Here is a 27,773-nt window from a genome sequence, read left to right on the forward strand (position 1 = left end):
GGTTCACTCAATCTAAAGTGCGCTATGTGTTTAACCTCTTTTATACCTGATTCTTGCAGTGTGATTATGTAAGTGAAGCTATGTTGTTGAGAAACTGAGACTTCCATGTTTGTTTCCAAAGCAGGCCACCATGAGCTCTGCCAAAACCTTTTTTTTTTCCAGCTTGGACCTTTCTCTCACTCACTCTCTCACTCTTTCTCTTCCTTTTTATTGTGTTTGTTGTTTTATAGAGGGGTTAGATGTGGTCCAGATTGCTGTTGCCAATAGAGACTGTCTCAGTTTACCTCCAGTTGCTCGCCAGTCCATTCATAAACAAATCACTCCAGCCCTGGACCTCTGAGCTGCTACCTAAGAACAACAAACAGAACTCAACCTGTATTTTGAAGTTTTCTCCCTCTGTCTTTTCTCTTTCTTCCTTCACTCCTTTTTTTTAAAAAAACTTCCCTCTATTGCTTTTTACTCAACTCCCACTCACAATTCCCTCCTCTCCTCCCTCTCCAACTCAATCCTACTCTAGCTTCACCAGGGCCGGACCACTGGCTCCCTCCTCTGTGTGAATCTGAATGTGAGTCAGGGAAGCTGTATGTAGTGTGTGTCTCCATTGGGAACACTTCTTTTTAAACTTACAGCACTCTTTGGGAGCGGTGGGCAGACTTGTCCAGAGTGTGAGAGAAGAGAGGAGAACCCCATGGTGCTGTGATTTGACTAAACAAACAGCTTGGCTCAGAGCGGTACCTCCTCCAGCGCACTCCCGGGACAGCAGAGATTAACCTCAGACTCTGAACATCTGAGGGATCTATACATCTGAGGCAGCAGCCCCCGGAGAGACAACCAGCTGGAAGTCTCTCCTCTGATTTCAGAAGGAGGAGACCGACTGCTGGCCGGCAACCTCCTCGGACAGAAAGGGAAGACTTGTCGATGCTTCTAGGATCACTCTGAAGGTAAGAGGTCTTACTTCTCTGTCACTGTCAAGGATTTTACTTTTTAGCCATGGCTGCTTGGCAGCTGTTGACAGAAGTGAAGATGAACTGTACAAAGTAGTGAAAATTCACTTAGCCTGCACGGGAAGCCCACTGTGACTGACTCAATTTCATAGCTGTCTGTCAGGGAGACAATGCACTTACAACACTGGACTGTTGGTTCATATAACTTTGACCTGCTAAATAATCTAATTTTAGACAAAGAAAAGTCTGGTTTTAGCAGTTGAGTCTGTTTTTGTTGTGTGATGTTGTTGCTAGTTGGTAATGTGTCACTGTTGGTGGTATTTGTTACCCACATACTTGCATGTGTACACACTAGGAATTACAATGTGAAAGAGTGTAAGCAACCTGTTCAAACATCAACATGGTGATGGCTTGCATCTCTGTACATAGACACCTTTTCATTCTTTACATGGTGCAACTTTAACAATGTTTATCTTCTCACTAAGAGAATACGTTTGACATGGTATCCCAGGGTCTTACACACACACACACACACACACACACACACACACACACACACACACACACACACACACACACACACACACACACACACACACACACACACACACTGAGCTTTATAGCACAAGCTGTTTGTATGTGCTTCACTGCTAAAGGGCTTGTTTATACAGCTCTCTTCAGTCACCCTGAGTGAACCAGCGGTCCTCACTGCTAGACCATCAGCCTCTTTCCTCCCCTGTGAATGGCCCTAACAAAATCAATCTTCTCTGCATTGCTACATGGAGAAGCTCATTGAAAAGCCGTGGCTGTGATATCAGACCCATTACTGTCACCAGCATCCTCTGTAACATCCTCTTAGAGATAACGCACACCAGCTTGAATTTACAAGCTCAATGCCTGGGCCACCCTTTTTATGAATGTATATCTCTCAAAAAGCTGTGATTCGGTCTCGTCTGAGAAATGCAGAGCCAAGCAGACATAAACAATCGGTTGAATCATCTCCTCTCATTTATCACAGGAGAATGTTTTAGTACCTGGAATGAGTTACATTACAGCAATGTGAGCTATTTCATGGCAGACACATGTGGCATGCATGTCTTTTCACTCTAATCCACCATATGTTTTGCACCTGAAAGCCATCCCACTTCCCTGCTATGTGCGGCTGCTGTGGTGTTAAGCTGTTGGGTTGGTTAACTGCACATCCATCTCCTTTGTACAGATGACCTTTCTGATATAGGGGCATCTGAATTAGCATAAGCTGTAATCAAAACGATGTTGGCTTGTGTTTTGTGTCTGCTGCTCTCCTCCTCTACATTTAGGAGTTTACTTTTGAAGTTTTTGATCTTCTCTGGCTCTGTCTGTGGGTATTTCGGTCCATGCGTTGTCTCATACTGTTGTTGCAGATGAGCTGTTGGAAAATTGCATGCATGTCATACATTTACCATCAATGGTATTACACTGCATTGGATTCATGCCATAGTTTTACCATCAGCTGGATGTCTCCTGCTGAACCTTTTACAGCACCAACTTAAAAACAGTGGGTACACTCTGACACATCTTTATAGCATGGATTTGTAAAACATAGTGAAGTTTAATTTGTCTTCTGATCAGTGGGGATTTCTCTCCCTGTGCGTCAGGCTGCTGGTATGTACTGCAGCAGAGCTCTTCTCCCCGGCCCTGATGCAGCCAGTCGGCTCCACTCCCCTGGCCCAGACCTAATCCTTCGTCATCAGCTGTTTCCTGGCTCTCCGGCCTCTCCGCATGCCAGTCGCTCAGAGAAAATGTGCTTCACATTATGACCATGCAGAAAACATGCCAGGAGTCTGATTTGGCTCACATGTGCCCGATATGTAACAGCCTGAGCTCGGCAGAAAGTTTTGAAACACATTGATCCCATTCTGTCCTCATGTGATTTATCCCCCGTGAGCTGAACACACAGATGTTCAGCAAACATGTTCTGAAAACTAGTGCAACATTTAGATCCGGATGAAGTATAGGGGTAAAAAAGTAATTTACAGCACTCAGACATGTTATCACATGATTATTCCTACATTTATTGGTGAGTGCATTTTTTATATTTAGATATAGCAGTCTATAGCATCTGACTCACTCTCTGAGTCAGTCACTTATTGGCTGATTCATAATTCATCATTCATACTGCAGAACTGAGCTGTTGTATCTTTGGAAGAGTTTCATGCCCTCGCCATGCCTGTAGGTTACTGCTTCTTTAATGCTGTACTTAGACACTTATTTGAATCATACAGCTTTAATGATCAGAACTAAGTGGTGCTGCGATACAGCATCCTGTACGGCTGCCCGTCCATCTGGCCTCCCCCTTGTTCCCTCCTTCTTTCCCTCCCACCCACTCACACAGAGCTGACAGGCAGCTGCATCTCATCTCCAGCCAGAGAGCATAGTCACTCCTGCAGGATGACTCCTGGAGGAAATGCTTCTTTTTGAGTTATAATACCAAACCTTAAGAAGGAAATCAGCCTTAAAATGCAAAGAGGTCATTTTCAAATATGTATTGTAAAGAGAAGCTGTACATATGGGCACAGTGATGGAAAGTACATTTACTCAAATATGCATGTACTACAGAGGTGGAAAAAGTACTAAAACATTGTACTCAAGTAAAAGTACCAATACTTTGATGAAATATTACTCAAGTACAAGTGAAATTACCTATCTGAAAAATTACTCAAGTAAAAGTAATAAGTGGTTCATTTAAAATGTACTTTAAGTAAAAGTTACTTAGTTACATAAAAAAAAACTGTAAAATGGGGCGGGGCGTGTCCTACATACGTTGTCCTACGGGTTGCTAGTGCTAGACAAAAATTAGCAATGCCACGAAACATGTTGTTTTGCTAATTGGCAATTTGCTATTAGTCATGAAAACTTCGTTTTAAAAACATAATCAAGTACATTTTAAATTACCGATGTTAAAAACTACTTGAAAAATAGAAAATACACAACAAAACTACTCAATGCAGTAACGTAAGTAAATGTATTTCGGTACTTTCTACCTCTGCTGTACTAGACAACAATAGTTACTTTTCAGATTAATAGTCATAAACAAAACCTACAAAACCAAAGGTTTCCAGGGCACTGTCAAACAAATCTGATCAAACAATAGTTAAACTCTTTATGAATGATAACTGATTATGTTTTTTAACTGAGTTCTGCTTAGTCATACATATTTAATTTTATATAGAAATACATGCCTACCAACACTTAAGCTCACTAATTAACATTTTATATCTAGTTTATTTCATCTGAATTAAAACTTAAAAATAAAAAAAAAAGTGTAAAAAAGACATTTCGCCAATAGTCCAGAGCTATCCCTGTTTCATCAAACATGAGAATTCCATCCTCTTTCAGCAAGAAAGCAACTTCCCAAAATGTCAAACTATTCCTATACAACTTGAAACCAAGTTTTTAGGAGCTTTAGGTACAATTTTAAACTTGGACTTGCTTGTAATAGACTATTTTTTATATTGTGGCAATACTATCTTTACCCAAGTAAAGGATTTGACTACTTCTTCCGCTCCTGTATGGGTATAACATCAGAAAGATGTTACAATCTCCTTTCTGAATTTACTGCATAAGTAAAAATCCAGATTTTCAGCAGGAAGTTTTGCTCTCCAACAGATTCCTTTAAAGCGCCACTCTTTCTCTTTGGTGTTTGTGCTGTCCTCAGTCCAACAAAAACATGCTGGAATTGGTGATAGAGTGCAGTGAGACAAGAGGACGGAGGAAGATACAAATATGGAATGGAAATGGAAAATGAGACTAATTTGGATTTCTCAGTTTGTCTTATAGTTTTATGCTGCTTTTCAAACATTTTTGAGCTACAGTGATACTTGGCAATGGCATTTCTTCTGATTTGTCAATAAACATGCATAGAAAACAATACCCAGAAGAGCTATTCCAACATTGTTTTGCTGCAAATGTCAAAGATAACATAACCAAAACTGCACAAGTAGTAAATTATCACCCAGATTGATGATTCTCTGTCACCCTTTTCCCTCCTTTTCCCCTTCCTTTTAACATTATCGCGTTTAGGGAAACCAGTGGAATTTAAAGCCAGGCAGGCCTAATTGTATTCAGCTGTTTCTTTCTTTTAGGGGGGTGTGGGTGTGTCAGAGTGGAGGGACTGGAAGTGTGTGTAGGCATCCTCCATTTCTCACGGGGAAGGTTGAGGGGCTTATACCCTCAAGTGTTGGTGTGATGGCCGGTGTGCAGAAAAAAGGAGGGTGCAGATGTCTCAGAAGAGAAACGTAGGAGGATGTAGCGCTGCTTTTGCTATATATATATATATATATATATATATATATATATATATATATATATATATATATATATATATGATATCACTGTATTCCCTATGAGCAGCTTGAATTGGCTGGGGCTGGGACAAAGCATAGACAAAATTACAGCCTAACTGATAGTAACTCAAAGATTTACTGCTCAAGAAAATGGGGAAAAATGGACGTGACTTCAATTACAGCTACTTTAGTTTTTGACATATGAATCATGTTTTCTCATTTAGGTTCCCTAATGAGTAGAAAATTAGATCATTAAACTGATATCAAACACAAGCCACATCTGATGCTGTCATTCTACAACCGTCAGTTTTACACAGAAGCCCTTTGCATCCCCCCACTGCCACTACAAACAGCATTTACAACTCTGTTTGAAAGGCAGCAGACCAAAATCCACAGTTTCCCAAACATGTGTTGCCTCAGCATAAGTACAGAGTCACTTTGGTTGCTGAGGTAAGACCACTCACAGTCACTGTGTCCTAATGCTAAACTTAATGAACCCTGAGGGGGATTTTTGAGCAGGAATAAGAGTAAGGGATTTTTTTAAATGCATCAGAATGTGATAATGCAAACTTGAGATGACTTTAGTGCAGCTTCAAGCTCTAACGTTACAGGATACAAGCTGTTTTTTTTGCTGATACAGACATTTCCAAAGTCCTGTGTCCAACTGTGTAACTTCTTGTTGGGGGTCCATGTAAGTGAGCCAAATCTGTTTCTAAACTATTTCTGCCAGCCACTGCAGCTATCACAATAAACCTCTTTCTAAAGACGTCTTTTCAGCCTCAATCTGTTCTGCAAACAGTTACTCAACATTTGCCAAAACTATTATAACACAGACAAGTTTCTGGAGTGTTGAAATATATGGTGCGTATCTTTTGTAGTGATGCATATTTTTCATTTGCTTGTAGTGACGAAACCACTGAAATGATCACCTGACTCTGCAGCTCCCCTCAGATCTACAAAGCTTTTCAGCCTATTTTAGATCATGGAAAAGGAATTAGCATATAAATCACATTGTACATGAAGCATCCCACCTAAACGTCACTGAAAAGACAACAACATCAGATCTGTGTGGACTGATAAGGAGACTGTAACGTTCCTCAAATTAATACATAAAATAAACATTAATGCTATATTCCCATCACGTTTTCTACACCGTTTTCATGGCGGTGTTCTGATTACGTCATCTCGTTGCAGTGTCTTTTTCTATAATGGTTTAATATCACACGACTGGAGAACTTGCATTGTTTATCTCGAACACTAGTGGATGGAAGCATTAATTTGCATTTTCTAGAAATTTGGTTCAAATTTGTGCTACATTTAGATGAAAACTTGTTAAGTTGATTGCTTGTTTCCACTGCACCCAAGGCAAATATATCTAATATTGCAGCTTTAAACATGCCACAGATGGTGAAGAGAGTGTTTTAACAAAACAGTTAAAATCAAACAGATTTGTGGCACTGATATTTCTACATAAACAAAGATGTCTGAGGGCTCACAATCCTAGAAGTGTAACTGTCTTCCTCTTTTCTTTTAACATATGAAAGATGGAATATAATGATACAAATGCAGGCACCATAAACAGACTACACACACTTCCTGTTTACACTAACTCACATATTCTGACAGCATGTTGATGACATGTGTGCTCTCCCAACTGAAACTGCCTTTTACTCATGAGCCTGCAGTTCATCCGTCATTATTACAGCTTGGGTAATGTACAGTATGTTGGGGGACAGTTAGGCCGCCTGGGGTAGGAGCAGTGCATCGTGGGTCTGCTGCCAAGGGACCAGAAGGTTTTCCTCAGGGTGGGTTGGTCTGTCTAAGACGAGTGATAAAAATGGTTTGTTTGAACAAAGACACTGGGGTCATTTTTTTCCCACAGAGCTCACCAAAGTCCGGCTGTTCACAGATATGTCAAGAAAACCTGACATCCTTCTAAAAACTAAAATACAAGCCCATGGCACATACGTTTATTCTGCGCTGTGGCTATTCTAGTGCCATGATTTAGTTTCCAGGGTCATAATGATAGTCTGTCTTATCTGAGCTATAATTGTTTGCATTGGAAAGAAGTGACCACTAAATTGGAGGTGTTTGTTTTGCAGATCACAGCTTCCTGTACACTTCATCAGGGTAAACATCACTGTATGTGATGTAAGACTGTGTGTGTGCTCCCTCTGCTGTCTCACTATCTGCTTTGATGTGGTGTTTCCCATAAATTGTATTCTGTATGTCTGCATGCTCCCTTTGTTGTCTTTTCCACCGTCTGGTGCTGTTTGCAGTGTTCTTGTGGTGTGTGGATGGTTTGTCATACTTTGTCATTGGTCTAATTGGTCTGTTTTTGCATGTTGATTGTTTTGTTTTTTTCTGTTTGGTTGTTCTCTTACTTTGTTGTTGTTTTTCCTCATTCCTGATTGGGAGTTTACATCTTTTCTGTGCAGCTTGTTATTTAAAGCAGTTGTTTCTCTTTGTAGAAGTTTCATTATGTGCATTTTGTCCTCCTCTCATTGTGGTGTCTCTTGTTGTCTCCATGAGTATTTGCTTAGTGTTTGTGGTGGTCTGCTGTGTCACTGATGCATCACAGCCTTACACCCACACAAGGGCCAAATTTCCCCATACAGGAAGTCAGAGCTCGCCAGCTGCACTTTGGCAGTCTTTTTGGACATATTTCTCTCTTTTGTTATAGATTACACTTTTCCCCCCCTTTTTTCTAAATGCAACCTCCCCCCCCTTGACACTCAAGCAAACAGTTGGCTGCAAATGTGGTTCACAAAGCAGTTCCCACCTCATTGAGGACTGCTTCATCACTGCCAGATGTTTAAATAAAACATGCAGCTATAGTATATATAGATAATCCCAGAAGTGGGATTACAGGCTGCTGTGGGGCGGTGCGTGGGCTGTGTGCGTCCCGCTGAGGTCGATTTTAGCATTCTTCCTCATTAGCTGGTGACACTTTGAGTGTAGCAGCGTTGTTTAAAAAAAAAAACCAGGAAGGGTCAATCAGCCACCAAATTCCCAGCATCTGTGGGAAAACGTATACAGTGGGATAACAGTTTATCTGTCATGGTGATTACTGCACCATCACTTACATAAACACTGTTTGTTTTTGACCTCCACGATCATTTCAGGAATGGAGTATCCCATTTCAAAGATTCTAAAGACAACAATAAACATCTGTGTTATAAAAATGTTTTTCAGATCCTTTAAATCATTTTTAAGACCCACCACAAGGTCTTCAGTTTGAGAGCCACTTGACTTGACTTGACCTATGGATATCATGGATGTTTCTTACTGTAAATTGCCTCCAACACCAATCTGTTGTCTCTATGGTTCAAACAAAGAGCTACTTTTTGTTTTAGTGATGCTACCAAGTGAGAAACAAAGTCACTATAATGCTGCCAAACCTTCTTTGCAGATTCACTAGTGTCCTGACCCTTTTATTAACATTTGTGTATATTCCCTTTCTTGCACAAAGACCTGACCATGACAGAGATAAGCACAAAAACAGCTATGTTTTAACTGTGTTTAGAACCCTTATGTATCCCCTCACACCAAGACTACAACTTGGATGTTAGTGTTGCGTGTTCTTGAATCTTGGTTAAATCTTGCTATAGAGTTCACTCTCCAAACTCTTTTGAAGTGCTCCCTTTTGGTTCTCTGATCCTAGTCAGCACATCCTATCTTGAGATCAGATTCCTTCTCTGTTCAGTCCCCCCTGCCCATCGGTCAACATAAAACCTCATCGTGTTGCAGTAGCCAAACATTTTTTTTCCTTCCTTTTTCAAAGACCCCTAAAATAAGATTTAAGCACACCGAGATTCTTGTCCAGTTTTCTGCTGTTTCATCCCAGATGTAAATTCATATCCTGCTGTAGCCCTAATGTAGCACTTTGACTTGTTTTAGCAGAAATAACATCAGCAGCCAGTCACATTAAGATTTGTTAGTCCTCATGCTGCCAAGCGACACATGCCTTTGGCGTCACCACGTTTGGCTGTTGTCGCTCAAAGTCATCATCCCTGACACTGAGGTTACTGGTTCTCGTAAGCGCTGATGTATGGCTTCCTCAGTGGACAGTCCCTCGGTGCTGGTTGCTGGGGCCCCGGGGGATAAGGTGACCCCCCCCCCCACCCCCTTCGCTCCTGCCGTCATCACCAGCAGTGTCCCAAGTGTATCAGCAGTCCTGGGAAAGTTCCAGAGAAATACTGTGGGAACGTGAACTGTACATAGACACCAGTGACAAAAATGGGAATGGGTGTGTGTGTGTGTGTGTGTGTGTGTGTGTGTCTGGAGGGGAGTTGAAGTGTTATACAGCGTGTTCCTGTGCCAGTGTGTGTGTTTCACATGCAGCATGCATTGTGTGTCAGTAAGGATGTGTGTATGTGCGCATGTGTGGGAACGAAGAAAAGAAAAAAAGTCTCTCCCTCTCTCTCCTTCACCCCTTTTTATTAGAAGCAGGAGGCCGGGGAGGAAATGGACTGGTCATGTTTTTGGAGCACCTCAAGTTTTCGTTTTGGGAGCGGAAGTGCCAAAGGCAGTTAATTTAGAGAGACAACTTGTATCTCTGGTTTGAGTTACTGGCTTTGGGTTAGTCATGGAACTTCTTGTACCTCACCACCACTGCCAAAGTGATCTTTCATCTCTTTTTAGTCTTAAAATAAAGCCATTAAACATGTAACTTTGATGCATTTTTATGGATACAGTCTTAAAGGTGGTGTTGAATTGACAATTGAAAACTAATCTGATAAGATGGCGAAATTTAAAACATGTGTTCTACTACATAATGCGTAACGAAAGTCCAATTTCTTAAAATAGAGATTTTAAAATTGGATTGCGTTATTGAGTTAAAGCGTTAAATGGGATGAGATTTCTCAAGACACATTTCACAATTTTTCCACTGCCTCCCTCCCTCCCTCCCTCACTTCCTCCTCCACCCTCGCTCTTCCCAAGCATCGCTCTTCTGCCCTCTCTCTCTTTCCCACCCTCTTGCATACGGGCCTGTGATCCATCCTTAACTGTTTCCAGACATCTGTGTGCTGCAAGGCTTATTCCCCATCCCAAACATAATAACAAACCATCCCTCCCCTCCTCAAACTTTCCTTCTGCCTTCTTACTTTGCAATGGCTAACAGTGGTACTGTTCAGTGTGGGAGGATGGTACACTAAGCATTGGTCACCTTTGACCCTTATTCTGTAGCTCTTAAATAATGTTGATGTTTATATCATATTGGTGCACAACATGAAACATCATTAGTATATCAAAACCAAAGCAAACTCTTAAAACCCTTAATGCACTCCGGTGTCAGCAGCTTATGTGAAAGCCCTCATTTTCACTTTTGTTTACACCAAAACCAATTAATGGCTCAGCACGGCTTTAGAATAGCTTGGACGCAGCATTGTTGCCAGTTAGCGTGTTGCAAAGCTGTACACAGTGACCCGTTTGTTAGTGGGCAGAATGCTGGTGAACCAGGAACAAAAAGAGCCAGACATTGTCGCTCTGTCCTGGTGCAGCGAGGCATCAAATACCTCCAGAGATAGCTACATCTGCACCTCAGACTCTGTGTGCCGGCCAGAAACCATTAAAGAAAGCAGCTTGACAACAAACTAAATACTTTTAGTTTGTTTCCTTTAGTTATGAGCAGAGCATTTTTTTTTGATTGGAAGCAGAATGTTCTGACGTGCAATGTAATTTAATTTTTAAATTTATTTTAACTCTTGTTTAACCTGACCTGCAGGAGCTCATGAGGGCAGGAATCGATCCATTATGATATAAAGCCTTATGATATGTTAACCGTGGTGGTGTTGTGTCTCACTTAGGGTGAATGCAGACTAGCTTTTCATGCTGTTTCTGTTTGATTTCCACTGAATTTTATTGAATATTATGTTTCTTTTTTGACCCCGGCAATGTGGGAGGCACACTATTTCCAAAAAGGGTACATGAACTTTAATCAGCATTTGTCATCTTTTCTTTTGGTCCAGCAGAACAAAGGGCATTGAAGACTTCCACCATGAGGCGGGTGACGGCATCCACGCTACATCTGACAGTCACGGTTACAGGTGAGAACTCAATTTCAATAAACAAACAAAAAATGAAAATCTGTAACAGGACCACAGGTTCCTTGGCAGGGAAGCAAAGAGCATAATACCAAGCTTAGGTGTAGTATTTTACTATTTGTTTCTTTTTACAACCTATCCTAATGAAACTTTATGCGATTGAAAGCATCATAACTTCAAATATTAGCCTTACATACTTTGCAGGACTTGCAGTTATGACAAAGTCGTGCTTACTAAGGAGGTAGGATATTTCAAAAGGTTTTATTTAGTGTATGTACAGTAATAAAGTCAAGGACGCTTGAAATGTAGACACTTAAAAAATAAAGTATCTTTTAGGATTATTTATTAGCCGTCCAACCTGTGAGATAACACTTTGATGTAAAGGACAACTGATTCATTCAAACTGACCTCTGCCGTTTAAAATACATTCGTCACTGACGAGGCATCATTATCCTCCCACATATCCACTCCAGACAACTCCTATCTTTCATCATTTAGAGATAGAAGAAGGATCTGGCATGTAGTGTTGATTTAACCTTTGACCTCATGCTGCTGCCTCTCTGACCTCCAACCTGACCTTTTATCTCGCTGTGCCAACTGCAGCTCTTCTGTATTTCTGCACCGAGCTCTGCTGTCTGGAGATCACACCCGATGACAAAGAGCTGGTCCTGGCTGAGGGCTCCTCGCTCAGCCTCACCTGCTCCGGCTCAGGGGACACAACGTGGGTGTTCAAGAGGGACGATGTGCCGTACTTCCAAGTGGAATTTCAAAATGGTGGTCAAAGCTACCAAGTTGTGCAAAGCAGCATCACATCCAGTGTTTTGACCTTGTGGAACGTGAGCTGGAAGCACACGGGGGTGTATCAGTGCGTTGATCAACACACTGGAGAAACTAAGGAGGTGGCTGTTTTTGTCCCAGGTGAGGCCTGGTTTGTCATTTTACTAGTTTAGTGTCATATAGCTAAAAGCTGCCTGACATCAAAAACACATTTAGATTGACTCAGTATGTCTTGTGAAGTGGGAACATTACAGTATATCATTCATAAAATTAAAAAAAATACATAAAAGTCATATGTTCACATTGGTAAAGTGACAAAATAAAGGACTGAAAGAAGTCACTATGCATGCTAAAAAACAGCTGGAAACATAGTGATTGAGTGTGCCGTTGATGCACGTTATTATCCCACAATGCAATGCACAGCTGCAAAAAAAAGTGAATAGTGAGGTGAGAGCACCAAGAAGATCTTTTGGAAACAGATAAATCATTTGAAAAACATTATGCTTTCTCTTTGTTAAAGTCACAGTTCAACTGAGACCTTATATCATTTTCTGTTTGTAAGAAATGCTGATGTCATGTAAACTAATTGTAAAAACAAGATACTTTAAAGATGAAATATAGAGTTGTACACAGCAATTGTTTGATTCACAATTGAGATAATAAAACACGTTTCTATTCACAGACCCTGATGTGTGGTTCATAGAGAGCTCCCACGGCATGGTAACAAAGACCAGCGAGGAGAGCACCGTCCCCTGTGTGGTCACCAACCCAAACATCAATGTCACCCTGTATGAGAGGGACACTGATCTGCCCATCAGGGGACTTTATGTTCCAAGTGAGGGGTACAAGGCACGGCTGGAGGACAGGACCTATGTGTGCCGGGGAGAGCTGAACGAGGAGGTGAAAGAGTCTCAGGCCTTCTACGTCTTCAGCATTGTCGGTAGGTGTTCAGGTTAAAGACTTCGGTGAGAGAAACAACTTTTCCCTAAATGAAAAATGTGGTCATTATCGAACCTGTGTGCGGATACTTCAGATAACTCAGAAAGCACACACACAGAGTTGGCCACTTTTAATTCAATCTCAGCCTACACCCAAACTATTAAAGTTAATGAGTCTATCTTTTTAAAGCGCAATAAAAATACCCATAAAATGTTCATTGCTTTTCTTCAAACAGCTTATGCAGCAAAATCTACAAGTTTTGTAGCCAAAGTGTTGCACTTGTCAGTCCAAAAGTATAATTCATTCCCATATTATCACATATGCTTTGGTCACCTTACAACTTCCTGCTGGAAGACTTTCTACGGAGGGTGTGCAGAGTTCTTTTTAGGAGATAATGAGGTAAATACTGACCTTGTGATTTCACAGTGCAATAATTCGGCTAGATAATATATTAAAAAAGTGCTGCACAAACTGTGTAGAGACATTTTATTTTTTAATTTTGTGGAGCTGTAAAGTGTTGTTCGTTAGAGGAACCAGTGACAAAGTTTAGTTCTGACTAACACCGATGAGTCAAAAATATTAATTTCAAGGTTTATTTTATGAACAATTTTGTGAATGATTAATAATGGAGACTTTTTCTACATATTGTTTTGATAAATCATCACCCCCTCTTCCTCCCCACCCCCCCCCCCCCCACACACACACACACACACACACACTCTCTCTTCCCGTCCCAGTCCCAGAGGCCATCGACGCCTACATCAATGCGTCAAAGACCGTCCTGAAGCAGGGCGAACCACTGACAGTAAACTGCACAGTGCACGGAGTGGAGCTCGTGTTTTTTTCCTGGGATATCCCCAACAGAGAGGTGAGTAGGAGTGGAGCAGAACAAGCGCTTTTGTTCAGCTTTCCCTTCGTGATCACTCTCAGGCCTCGTGACCGAGCCCAAATCACATCAAGATGTAGAGACACACCTCCGTTTTTATCCCCCTGTGAAATTCTAGTGATAACATGTGGTGCTGGTATTGAAATAATCGGCTCTTTTAGGTTGATGTGATTTTTGGATCATGATGAAGACAGTTTTTGCTTCAGACTTGTTTCAGATTTTTACTGAAAATAAAAAAAACTCACCTATGTGTGGTATCTAGGGAAATTTTGATCATATTCAACATGATTATAAAATGTCACATCCTCATCATTTCCCTCTCTCTTCAAGGTTGTAGCGGTTGAGCCGCTGACAGACGTCCTGTCTGCCATGAGCATGCGCTCCTACCTGATCTTCCCTCATGCCACGGTGGCCCACAGCGGAAATTACGTCTGCCATGTCCACGAGCATGTCCTAGACCAGACTGCCTCGGCCAGCGTCAACATCACCGTGCTCGGTTAGACTAATCCACACACACATACACACACACAAAACTAAAACAAACTGATGCTGGACAGATTATTATTGTGTTTTGCTGACAGAGAGAAGACTGCTTATTATGTAAACCTTTACAAGTCAAGGTGAAAGAGGTGCTTCTTTTAAAGGAAATGAAGATGGCTTCTATTTATTTCTGTTCAAAGTGTGAAATAAACTGCTCACATGGTGTGGGTGCCCTGAGTGATACCTTGAAAAACAGAGCTTCAAACCAGCAGCTCTATAGTTAGACTTTTGGGAATAAACTCCAAGTACACAAAAGATTGTCTGTAACTTTTGACGTCAACCTTTAACATATAGTCACTCCCCCAGCATGCAGGCCAGGGGCCTTACATGGTCAATTTAAAACCCCACACGTTAAAAATCACCCAAATCCTCCGTTCTCATTACTATATTACTATCATTACTTATTATCCTTCCTAACTTTTACCTCTTTTCTTTGTCATGACTTATTAGCCATCGTCATTACAAACAAACCTCACCTTGCATGTCATGTCACAACACTAGAGAAATTAAACCTCCCAGAGCAATATAAATCATTGTACTGTACTTGGCTCGTGTCCTAATGTCCGTATGTTTTATCAACCAATTGTCCTATGTCTTCCTGTAATATTGTATTGCACCAATTTTCCTGTGTTTTTGGAATGTCATTGGACTAATAAAAAAATAACGGAAAGTCCAGCATCTAAGCAAATATGTGATCTTGTGAGCAGCAGCTTGAGGGCCAATTAAAGCAGGAATCATCATTCTGAGCTTCTCTTCCTCCTTCAGTCACTGAATGTCTGGGTCTGTGAATGCTTATTCCATCTGCAGCGAGGTGTGTTATGTTTATGAAATCCTTGAATAACTCGAACCGCCATGCTCCATGGAGACTAGGACGGTTTAGTAGTGCTCTCTGGACATCTCAGTGGAAAAGATAGATTGTGTCTGGCCACAGAAGGTCAGCAACAGCAACAGTGCAGTACTGTCTCTAGCCTGCCGTCCAGTGAAGTAGCTGGAATATAATCAATTATATAACTATAATAATATATAATATTTTTATATTATCAATGGATAACATGACCACTTGTATATAAAAGAGATCACTCGTAGTTATAGCCCTAAAGAGAAATATATAATAAGAAGATGAAGTGTATGACATTTGCATTATGTTGCTGAGGATATTCTTTTCTTTTCTCAGAGCAAGGCTTCGTGGATGTGAAGGCTCCTCAGCAACAAAATATTTCAGCCAAGCTGCAAGAGAACGTGGAGCTGAGAGTGGAGATTGAAGCCTACCCCCCCCCTCAGGTCCGCTGGAGCAAAGATGGCGCCACCATCAAAAGAGATAAAACCATCACAACCAGACAAGAGCATGAGATCAGGTGAGACATCCCACCAAACAAATGTCCCTATACCATAAAACAATTAAAGACCTCATACGAGTTACTTTTAAATAATTAGCACCAGACCTCTGTTAGGGTGACAGCCTCTGGAGGTGTCCAGCTCTTGTCAGTCATCACCAGATAAGGCCTCCGCAGAGGGAAACACAATACCCTCTAGAGGGCAGGACTCTGTCATTCATCACACGGGAACCATGAACACAAGATACCTGTCACAACTTACAAATGTCTTCCAGTAAAATGCCAAACAATGTTGTAATTGCAGGACTATGTTTTCACATTTTTGCCAACACACATTCAGAATCAAAAAGACAAAGTGAAATATCATCCACGTGCTCGATTCACAAATGGAGAAACAAACACCACCAAGCCCTTCACCACCAATAAAAAAGAAAGATTTGACCATATTTATTCTATTAAACTTTACTGGATTTAAACAAAAACATTAGTACACTTAGAATAGTATATAACAACATTGTCCCAGAGTGTTTCTTTCTTTAAATGCACCCCTGGAAATAAATCTAAAAAATAGTTTGCACTCCCAGAAGCAGAGGAAATACGTCCTCATGTTTGAATGGTACTTTCATGCATCGAGAGAGAGAGAGCATGATTCATTTTGTGCAGGGAAATCGTGTACTGAGTCTTCCTTTGTCTGTTGCATGTAAAAGTAGATTCAATCAAGTCTTTGGTCTCCTGCCAATCATCTCAATATATTCATTACTCAAATCGCATTCCTCTTCGTGACAAATATGTGGCTGCTCTTACATAATTTCCTCACCTTTTCTTCTACCTCAGGTATGTCACTACTCTCACCTTGGTGAGGGTGAGGACGGAGCAGAAGGGTCTCTACACCGTCCTTGTCACAAACGAAGATGACACAAAGGAAGTGACCTTTGACCTGGAGGTCCAAGGTAAGAGGCTGTTTTAAGAATTCTCACAGCATACAGGGGTGTTTTTGTACATTTTTAGTTATTAGACCACAGTACTTATCTTGAATAGACCATTTGAAAGTGCATCAGACAAATCGGGGACAAACTTTGTTTTTATTCATGTCAGTAATGATTAATGGCCGCTGCTCCCCCTGTGTGTAGTTCCTTCTCAGATTAAAGAACTGACTGACAACCACCTCCCTGGGAAGAGACACTTGGTGACCTGTGTAGCTGAGGGGGTCCCAACCCCAACCATCCAATGGTACAGCTGTGACAGCATGCACAAGTAAGACACCCATTCATCACTGAACTGTCACATAACAAACACCAGGGAGCGGACCATACACAGACATGTATTTGACTTTCAAATTCTGTGCGCCTGCTCTGACTTTATTTGACTCCGTCCGCTGATCTCATGTGCTGCTGCAGGTGTAGCAACCAGACAGCGGCGTGGCAGCCGCTGATACCAGAGCCAGAGGTGCTGAGTATCCGCAACAATGTCAGCTACAGAGAGACTCGTAAAATCAGCCAGGTGCTGAGCCAGGTGACCTTCTACAAACCCCAGCAGGTCACAGTGCGCTGTGAGACCAGCAACCAAGCAGGACTCCTCGACAGAAGAGACGTCAAACTGGTGTCCAGCAGTACGTGTCATGAGAAGAATATAGAATAATTTTTTAATATTGGAGTAAAGTACATGTTTCATTTTCACTGTGTAAATTTGCAGTATACCACTTTACTATTAGATCATTATAACATATTTTATTACATTTGAGTAAAACTAAACAATCATGGTGGTCTGGTAAAAAAAAGATCAAGGTCTGAAAAGTTTATATTTTAGAGACACAGTACAAGGTTTCGCTAAACAGTACGTAATGTGTATTTGTGCTTATGCTATAAATATCAGTCTAACTATGACTTTCTTTATAAAATCATTGCCAACATGTTTATACAGTGAAGTTTCATGTCCGTTGAGAATTTGACACAACTTGAGTAAATGTTCTCCATTCAAATTTACATCCTTTTCTCCATCTAATGCTCTGTGTCCTATTGTCTGTTGCAGCACTGTACTCCCAGGTGGCAGTATTGGCTGCCGTTTTAGCCTTAGTGGTCATCATTATCATATCTATCATCATCCTCATTGCTGTATGGAGGAAGGTGAGAAACAAAGTGACAAACTCAACCATCAGCATTTGTTTTGTCAAATGCAAATACAAAGTATAGTGAATTAAAATGTACAAAAGAAGCCTTTTGTTTTGCTCTTTCAGTTTTGTTCTCACATGTGTGTGTGTGTGTGTGTGTGTGTGTGTGTGTGTGTGTGTTCTCAGAAACCTCGATATGAGATCAGATGGAAGGTGATAGAGTCTGTGAGCCAGGACGGTCATGAGTACATCTATGTGGACCCCATCCATCTGCCCTATGACCTGGCCTGGGAAATGCAGCGAGATAACCTGGTGCTGGGTGAGTCCTCAGGGGCGGATGCCAGTATGGAGAGGTGGGGTTGGTCAGAAAACTGATGCTAATGTGAAGCCCATTGAGACACTTTATGTGACATAATAGGCTGTACAAATGAACTTGCCTTGACTTGGATGTGCCGCCTCTGTATGGATATAACATTTATTACAAAATAAAGGCAGGTTTATTAATAGATAGATATTAATACAAAATGTATTTGTGCAAACATATACATTTCAAATACTGAAATGGCAATGCAATTCATCATTTGACACCGAATTGGACAACATAAAAAAGAACTGATAAAAGTCATAAGTCAGTGCAAAATGTGTGTATACACATAATTAAAACGATTAATAATATCTACATAAACACTGATGAATAATACTTAATTAATACTTCAAATTAATGAAATTAAAAATACATACAAAGCTAAAGTCACAAATAACTGTAATGATATTTAAAAAAAAAGCAAATAAAAATTGGCATGCATGAAATTACATGAATCTATGAATTCATGCAATACTGTTAATTCATGTGATAATCATGCTTTTTTGTTTATTTATTTGATTACATCATGTTTAATTTGAATTATGATTGATTTAATTATATCTTTGTTTTTGTATTGCTCCCTTTTTCTATTGTTGATTTATTTATGAATTGCTTAGTAACCTTTTGCTTAGGTCTTGTGGTTGTTCATTGTAGTGGTTGTTAGTTTTAACTAAAAATGTCTCCATATCACTTGCTAAAATCAGACTAAACAGACTTTCAGTCGGTCGTCTGCTAGAGAAGAGCAAAGAAACGAGTATAGCTCTCACCAGGTGACTTGGGGTCGTCTGGGCGTAGTTGAGGCAAGAATACTAAGTGAGGTTTGTTAAACTTGTCTTGTTGGCTCTAATCCCACTTTATTTCTAAAGCTCTTTGTTTTTGTTATTGCTTATGTGTTGTTGGAAGTCAGCTGCTCCTTACAAACAGGAAGCTTCCCAAGCCCACTCAGGCCTTCCATGGTTAGCCCTCTGCTCAAGAAAGTCATCTGGACCATCTGTTATAACCTGCTCAACCCAGCTACCAGAGAAATGTGTTTACATAGATGTTTTAATGAACAGAGAGGACCTTCCTTCCTTTTCAGGTCTACCATGTGCTCCGTTCACACTCTGTCTGAATGAGCCTTTCTTTGTGTTTCAGGTCGCACTCTTGGATCAGGAGCCTTTGGCAGGGTGGTCGAGGCAACTGCCTATGGTCTCACTCATTCCCAGTCCAGCACAAAAGTGGCTGTGAAAATGCTGAAATGTAAGAGCAACAATGTAAAAACACAGTTGAAAGCCATGTGCGTAATTGTGTGAACAATGTAGAGACCGCATACTGTAGCTGTCAAATGATGTGACACCAGCAGCATCATATTCCTGCGAGCACAGAGAGAGCAACAGCCTGCTGAGCTTTAGTTTGGTTGCCAGCCTGGTTTGAGTTTCAGCCAACAGGTCTTTGAGCAGTTTGGCAAGGACACAGTGTGTCCTGCTCTCAGTATGTTTAGTTCTCATACCTGCCTCATACTGTTCTACTTTTAATACATCACTCTCACTTTCTCTCTTTTTCTCTCCATCCAGCTACAGCCAGGAGAAGTGAGACTCAGGCTCTGATGTCAGAGTTGAAGATCATGAGTCACCTGGGCCCTCACCTCAACATAGTAAACCTGCTTGGAGCTTGCACCAAAAATGGTGAGCATCACAGTGAGCACCAGTGCTATAACACACATGATAGTCAGGTCATTTTGTAATTTGTTAACAGAACCTTAGATCAGCTGTGAGCATTTTCTTCAAAGGGAAATGGTCCTGGTGGTTTAGTTGGCGGAGGTACTATGCAAAGGCAACAAAGACATTTGTTGGTTGTTTTATCCTCCATGTCTCTTTTCTTTGTGTGTGAACTCATACAACACACTTTTCATTAAACATTCGCTAAAGGGGAGTATCAATACCCATTTAAGGAAGAAAATGCAAGTTTTCCTCATTTCTGACCTCCCACTGAGGTTAATCTCTGTCCAATCTAAAAATGACAGATCTAAAGTTAAGTATAGTATGCGCTGACTAAAGAAATAAATACTATTAAGATTATTGTTACCAAAATAAAATAAGATTAAAATATATAAATTAAACATGTAATGCGATAAGGTATGTTCTGGATTATGTCATTCAGTTTAGACAAAGTAGTGGGTGTTGATGTTTAATCTTTAGTTACTATGTGTAGGTTTTGTATGTGATTGTACAAAATTGGCTTTGTAGAAAAATGAAAGTCTATTAACTTTAAGGATTGTGTACATCAGAGCACAGTTTGTTTGTTTTTAGGATTTCTTGCTGGAAGTCCAGGGTAACGGGGTAGCCTCATGTTTGCACTTTGAGTGCATCAGAGAAGAAAGTGAGACAGTTACGATATCATGCAAAGGGTTCAGACATTCATGTGGCTTCAGAGGTTGTTTAAGAGCAAGGGAAATATGTAAACAGATATAAACATGTTGTGCTAATGCTGCTGTCTAAATTCTGTTTGGAGTAGAAATACTTAGTAGCTCATCAAATGATCCCCACTGCCCCTGTTGTGAACACCTATGCATGATGAGTCTTGGCGATTTAATAAATGCATAGGCTACTCATTTATTTATCCCTTTTGTAGTTAATAATATTGTAAAGGCTTTCCTAAATATTTAACTAACTAACATCTAGCTTAATATTTACTTTTTAATGTATATTTTAGTTCTACGAAAAGTAAATGTGCCCTGCCTTATAGTGAAATTAATGTTTTATTAGTGTTTGGTAAATCTGATTTATCTTCTTCCACCAATCAGGCCCTCTGTACCTGGTGACAGAGTACTGTCGCTATGGCGACCTGGTGGACTACCTGCACAGGAACAAGCACACCCTCCTGCAGTACTACGCTGAGAAGAACCAAGATGACGGCTGCCTCATCTCTGGAGGAAGCACTCCGCTCAGCCAGAGGAAAGGGTGAGAAAAACAGACACATATTTTGTATAATCAAATCTCTGCTGTCATATACCAAGATAAAGACACAGATGTCTTCCTTAAATACAGATTGATATGATGAAGAACCATGAATAAATATGGTCCATTTATTACATTGCATTTTTTCCCACTTTATGTATTCCTCCAGTTATGTGTCCTTCGGAAGTGAGAGTGATGGAGGATACATGGACATGAGTAAAGACGAGCCCACCATCTATGTGCCCATGCAGGAGCAGATGGACAGCATCAAGTATGCAGACATCCAACCCTCTCCATACGAGTCTCCCTACCAGCAGGACATCTATCAGGAACAAGGTTTGATTTGTGTGTCTGTATATGTGAATGTATGTCTGTAGACTCTGCTGAGTATTGACAATAATTCATTTTCCAGTGTTGTAAATGAAAATAAGTATGACGAATTCAGCACATTGAACAGAGGAAACAAGGAAAGATGAGACACACTATGATGTGAAGCCAACAGTGACCATCTGTCTGCTGCTCACAATGGAGGAACTCTGGAAGAATTAACTGTATTTATGTGTGAACATGACATAGTGCATATCATGAACACATGCATTGTTTTAGCCTCTTAAATCAATGAATACAGTTTGCATTCTTTCCGGTCTTTGATCAAAAAGCACTGACAAAATGATAAATTTCCACCCATGCAGTCACAGGACAGCTAAAGCTCTCCCAACAACAAGACAATGTCTTCATTCATGAGCTGCCCCTTACCTTTTCTTGTTGTCTCCCCTTGTCATCGTGTTCAGGTGGCGGTGGATTGGACCTGGCCATCAGTGACTCTTCCATTCTCACCTATGACGATCTGTTGGGCTTCAGCTACCAAGTAGCGAAGGGGATGGAGTTCCTTGCCTCAAAGAATGTAGGATATTACAAATAACTTTGCATAATATGTAGTTAATTGTGATATTTGACTCAAGCCTCTGGGTTCTGTGACTTTGTCTCCATTTAAAGGGATAGTTCCATATTTTTGAGAAATATGGTAATAGGATGGATACCACTCTCATGACTACGCCAGATATTAAGCTTCGGCGAGCAGCTGGTTAGCTTAGCTTAGGGATGGAAACAGAGGGAAACAGCTAGCCTAGCTCTGTCTTAAGATAACAAAAGCCTGTACCTCTACAACTCACTGATTAACACTGTATATGTTGTTTGTTTAATCTGTGTTAAAACAACTATTTAATTTAATTGAACATTATTCCACCACAGTGCGTCCATCGGGACCTCGCTGCCAGGAATGTGTTGATCTGCGAGGGGAAACTGGTGAAGATCTGTGACTTTGGCCTGGCCAGAGACATCATGCATGATTCCAACTACATCTCTAAAGGCAGCGTATGTGGCAAAATCATAAAAGATAAAAAAACAAAACATATGATGATATCTGGCCCTTGTTCCGATCAAGTTTGAATGCATTTTTAGAAAGTCGCTTTCACCAAAAGCAACTGCCAAATCAATGTAATGTAATGGATATAATTCAACCAAAGTTAAAAACTCTTTCAACCCGTTTGACTGTCTAATGTCTAATTTCTTTCATTTAGACTTTCCTGCCCCTGAAGTGGATGGCACCAGAAAGTATTTTCCATAATTTGTACACCACCCTGAGCGACGTGTGGTCCTACGGCATTCTTCTTTGGGAGATTTTTACATTGGGTAAGTCCACACACAGACTTATTATGCAACTTAACACGCAATAAAGCCATAAACCAAAATACAATTTAGAACTGGTTTACACATAAGAGGGATTCATCTTCTTTAATTGCTTATATAGGTCACGTTGTAATTGGTTTTTGCCTGCTTGACTCCTCGTTAATTCTTGGAGTCACACAAAAATTCCCGGAATCCTTCATTTTTCTGGTAAATTATGAAAATATGTTTTGAGCTGTCTAAAGTGACAACGAATGTGTGTATACAAAATGCATTTTAAGGCACAGTTGAGCTTTGAAATCAGCACTTCCCTGTTCAGGGTGGGTTGTGAGTTTTTTTTTAAACCCTCTTCCCACGACTTTTGGAAACTACCATGACAACAAAGGAGACAGTTTATTGCATATGCAGCTAAAGCCCAAGGTGGTGGAAAACAAATTCACAATCCAGCCATTATCTGCCCATTCCCATCTGTGTCTGACTTTCATTGGACTTTTCAGATCCATTTTTTTTTTTGTTTAACAGATCAGAGTCAGAACAACAAAGATAATCAGTTAGGGATGTTCTTCTCGGAAAATAATTGTGCTTGACTTCCGATTTATGGTTTGCATTTACAGTTTACATTTAGGTCATGTATATTTTTAGCCTGTGCATGACTTCTGATTTGAAATGCTTTCTGCAGGAGGAACCCCTTACCCTGATTTGCCCATGAATGAGTTGTTCTACAGTGCTTTGAAGAGAGGCTACCGAATGGCCAAACCTGCCCACGCCTCTGATGAAGTGTGAGTCTCATTGTAACCTCGTAACTAATGTTACCTCTCCAGTAACTCATACATGAAAACGTAGAATAACAAGTAATTGTATGTTGTTTATGTTGTAGTTATGACATCATGAAGAAGTGCTGGGACGAGAAGTTTGAGAAAAGGCCTGATTTCTCATTTCTGGTCCACAGTGTGGGGAATATGTTGACAGACAGCTATAAAAAGGTACTTTCTTTATATAGTATTGCTTTATTCAGAGCTGCTGGACTGTGAGTTTAGACTTATAACTCCACATATTTGTGGTATATTTGAGCGAGGATATCTACCAGTTGATCCATCTACTCAGTCACTCACTCATTTGCTCACAGTCAGCCTATCTGCCCTCTAGTGGCTGGTTGAAGGAAAGAACAAAAACTTCCAGGACAACTAGTCTACAGTACACATAGTAGACGCACTGTCCACCGGTTTGATTCCTCACTGATTCTTAAAGTAAGTTTTGTTAGCTGCGATGTAAAACCTTTGGTGCTCAATGGCTCATAGCTGCACTCTGCAACCTCAAGCTCAAAAACTATTGAATAATTGAATCCTCATTACTCAAATGATCAAATTATTGTCCCCTGGCAACAGCAATACAGCCAAGTCAACGACAACTTCCTGAAGAGTGACCACCCGGCAGTCGCCCGCACCAAACCCAGACTCTCCTCACCCTTTCCGATCGCCAACCCAGCATTTGGCTCCCCATCCCCCCTCTACATGCCCCCGGACCCCTACAGCCAGAGCCCGAGCCCAGAGTTCAGACAAGAGGCAGACACACAGGAAGTCATGACTTCATACAATGAATACATCATTCCCATCCCAGACCCCAAGCCGGAGGACGTTTTCACTGACGTGCCATCAGAAAGCCCTGCAAGGTACAGAGCCGCTGAAAAAGGATGCTACAATGTGTGCCAAATGCTGGGGTTGCAAGAAAGATGAGGATGTATTTGCTTAACAAGAGTAGCTTTTTTTCACCACACACCCACTCATCCAGATGTTGAGCTGAGACAATAGCTGTATTATGGAGGCAGATATAAACATGCAGCCAAGCAAAGTTGGCTTTAAAGGCCATATAAATAGTTGACTGTAAGAAATCCAGATATATTTACATATAATCAAAGTCTTTTTTTCACAACTTATAATTAACTTGGATTTAGTTGTTTATTAATCTGTGTGTTCAAAGAAATCAATCAGTTTGGGAGTGTTAGCAGACTCCAACCCTGTGTGTTGAACTTTGGCAGTGGGGTGGTTCTTTTGCTTATATTTGGATCATAGATTGTACCTTTAACATTGTGGTTTGGGTTTGAGGTCTTTGCCCCCCTTGAGCGCTAGAAGCAGTGTTGATCCAGGGCCACAGTGAGGATCTCATGGACAGACAGCATCTCAAAGCAAAAAAGGAAGAAAAAAACATTCACTAAATCAGACATGTACTACGTACTAATGCTCCGTCGTAGACATAGCTAGAGATAGCTAAGTCTTTCTTTCTTTTTTTTAGCAACAATCAAAGTAATTTAGATGCAGCCCTATTTTATGGGCTTTCAAAGTTTATGCAAATTTAGTTTCAGTTATAACTTGAATTAGGCCAACTGATATTTTTTTAATTTTTATTTAGGATGTTTGACATTTGCTTCTTAACATCCTAAAGAAGTATGAAGCTCTGCCTCTTTTATTATATTTACTAAAAAACAACATTAGATCAATTTGGCAGCAATGCTGCATGTGTGAGAGACATACACATAAGGCCAAGAGGTATACAGGGAGTAGCCTACTAAATATGTCTCTATACAAAGAGTTGCATTGGAAATACTTTTTTTAACTCTTGAAAATACTGTAGTACAAAGCAGTTCAATGTTCTCAAAATGGTTGAGTACATTTTTGAGTTGAAATGTGACTTGTGGGTTGCTGGAAGGAAGATAGAGAACAAGGGAAAAAGTCAGGGTCAGCAATACAAACAGACATTAATGCGGTGTGACTTTATATGACTCATACGTGACTGAGTGCACAATGTGAATTTGTGTTTTGTCTTCCCGCCCTCAGCTCTCTGGCTCTGGAGGAGGAGACTGACTCCATGTCGCAGGACACAGCTGATACTCTCCCAGAAGAGGACAGGCTAGAGGAGACCAGCGAGAGAGACGCTCTGCTGGGCTCCGCTGGGACGCCCGAGGTAGAAGACAGCTTCTTGTAGCCATATGTAGGAACCCTGAGAAAACATCACTATACTGGGAATTATCTTTTCAAACCTGTCTGAGAAAGGGAACGTGATTAAACTAGAATGTAGCAGAATTGAGACTGAGAGGGCAATCTTTGTATTTCCACTAAGCACTCGAAATGTTTTGCCCTTCTTTTGAGTTTTCTATCAAACTTAGTACCTCTGAAACTAAAATGGTTACAAATGACGTGTATGATGTTATCATCGAGTCATCTCTTGGAAGCTGGCCATAATATAAATACGGTACTCTCCTCAAACTCTTAGAGAATCAGTTTACAGTAAGTAAAGATGTGTTTACTGTATTTTCTATTGTAGCCAGAGACTTATGAGATAGGTGCTTTTTTTTAGTTAGACATATTTAGCTATATGTCTTTTTGGCTCTTATTGTTTTATCCCCCTCCCCCTTTACTGTTCGCATCCAGTGTAGATGTTTTGCTTTAAAATTAAAACTATTTAATTAGTTTTAATAACAGAAAGTGATGAACATCACAATATAAACAAACCGTACACAAATATACATAAAAAACTGTCCAAACAAGAACAATATGTAATTCCCATATTAGTGAAAATCATTAGCATTATGTCCTAAACTACGATCAGCCATGGACAGTGAGTAATTAAATGTAGGTTGTATCTTTTCCTAAAATACAACCAACAGCTGTATTCACTGTATTATAATATTTTAGTAAATGTTATCTCCAGGTCAGACAGATTCTACATGCACTGTTTTACTATGACACAACACTTTCTTTTTACTCACATATACCATAGTGTCAGACGTTTCCATTTCTTTTTCTTTTTTTTGTGAGAATTATATGAAATGTATGTCATTTGTGAATTTTGAATACTTGTTTTGTATAGGTTTAATTCATACTTCTGTGCCAGATTTGCACTTTATTTAGAAAAATGTGGATATTCATAATAAAGATATAAAGATACTCTAAAATAAAGATTGAATAGTTGAACTGAGAATAATCTTTTGACTTAAACATGTGGCTGTTACAGTAAATGAGTTTCTGGGATGACAGGTGACTCTCTCAAGTGAAAATACTAAATACAGCGTATCACTGCCTAAGCACAAGATGGCACACATGAGTGCCTTTGTGTAGACTGACAGATTTCTGTGTTGCAGCTATTGTTGCTTACTGATATGAAGGGCTAATGTACTCAAGAAACCTAGATATAGCCTTATGTGTACATGTACAAATGATGCTTTTAGTCTTCTGCTGCATTGTATTGCGTTCACTCACACAATATTTCAACCATCAGTACTATAGTATTGACAATTAGTCCACCATTTAAAACAACACATTTTCTGTACTAATTTAAAATGCACAAGATCACTGTATCACAAGCTATGGTACCAAAGCTCTTCTTAACGTTTACAAATGTATTTTTTATATGTGACATTTTATATGTTGTAAATGTGACAATAAATGTGTATCATTGAAGTAGCACTGGAAGTGTGAGTCTTTTAATGAATCATGTTAATTCAATGGCTATCATCTAGCTGCTCTGTCAAAAAAAAAAAAAAAAAAAGACTTATGTTATATCATACCATACTACACTCTTATATCTCTCAGTGCCTTTAGCTGATTCCTAGGTCAGATTCCTGAGAACCCTTTGACTTCTCTTCCCTCTCCCACGAGTCCACACTTGAAAAGCCTTGTAGCCATGCTCCAGCAGTGCTGGAGGTGATTAGTCTCACCGCAATGGATGTTTCGGGAGGATCGCGCCTTTCTGTGACAAATTGGAACTGGCTCATTAATTTGTTGAGCGTGATATGCTGATCCACCCAAAAACACACACACACACACACACTCATGCACGCACGCACGCACACACACATGCACGCACACACACACACACACACACACACACACAC

At 40.3% G+C, this 27,773-nt stretch overlaps 1 protein-coding gene across 2 annotated transcripts; it reads left to right on the forward strand.

Moving 5' to 3' along the window:
* Window positions 1-267: 267 nt before the first annotated feature.
* pdgfrb (platelet-derived growth factor receptor, beta polypeptide) lies at window positions 268-27,345 on the forward strand. 2 transcript variants are annotated; one of them, XM_031319416.2, is made up of 23 exons: window positions 268-941; window positions 11,242-11,319; window positions 11,920-12,234; window positions 12,776-13,033; window positions 13,770-13,900; window positions 14,249-14,414; window positions 15,633-15,813; window positions 16,627-16,742; window positions 16,923-17,046; window positions 17,190-17,401; window positions 17,821-17,915; window positions 18,086-18,218; window positions 19,398-19,502; window positions 19,817-19,927; window positions 21,046-21,202; window positions 21,369-21,535; window positions 21,991-22,103; window positions 22,451-22,573; window positions 22,780-22,891; window positions 23,565-23,664; window positions 23,763-23,868; window positions 24,271-24,554; window positions 25,717-27,345. In XM_031319416.2, the coding sequence occupies exons 2-23, from the start codon at window positions 11,271-11,273 to the stop codon at window positions 25,862-25,864; spliced, it is 3,306 nt and encodes a 1,101-aa protein (XP_031175276.1). In that variant the 5' UTR covers window positions 268-941; window positions 11,242-11,270; the 3' UTR covers window positions 25,865-27,345. The 2 variants fall into 2 exon arrangements, with proteins under 2 accessions (XP_031175276.1, XP_031175278.1); XM_031319418.2 differs by having other exon boundaries at window positions 11,245-11,319.
* Window positions 27,346-27,773: the final 428 nt, after the last annotated feature.

Source organism: Sander lucioperca, chromosome 1, assembly GCF_008315115.2.
Source record: "Sander lucioperca isolate FBNREF2018 chromosome 1, SLUC_FBN_1.2, whole genome shotgun sequence".
In the NCBI taxonomy this organism is placed as follows: domain Eukaryota; kingdom Metazoa; phylum Chordata; class Actinopteri; order Perciformes; family Percidae; genus Sander; species Sander lucioperca.

Coding starts and splice junctions, on each gene's coding strand:
- pdgfrb (XM_031319416.2), top strand. CDS start 11,271: ATGAGGCGGGTGACGGCATCCACGCTACATCTGACAGTCACGGTTACA. Junction 21,536..21,990: donor GGACATCTATCAGGAACAAG/GTTTGATTTGTG, acceptor CATCGTGTTCAG/GTGGCGGTGGATTGGACCTG. Junction 24,555..25,716: donor CCATCAGAAAGCCCTGCAAG/GTACAGAGCCGC, acceptor TCCCGCCCTCAG/CTCTCTGGCTCTGGAGGAGG.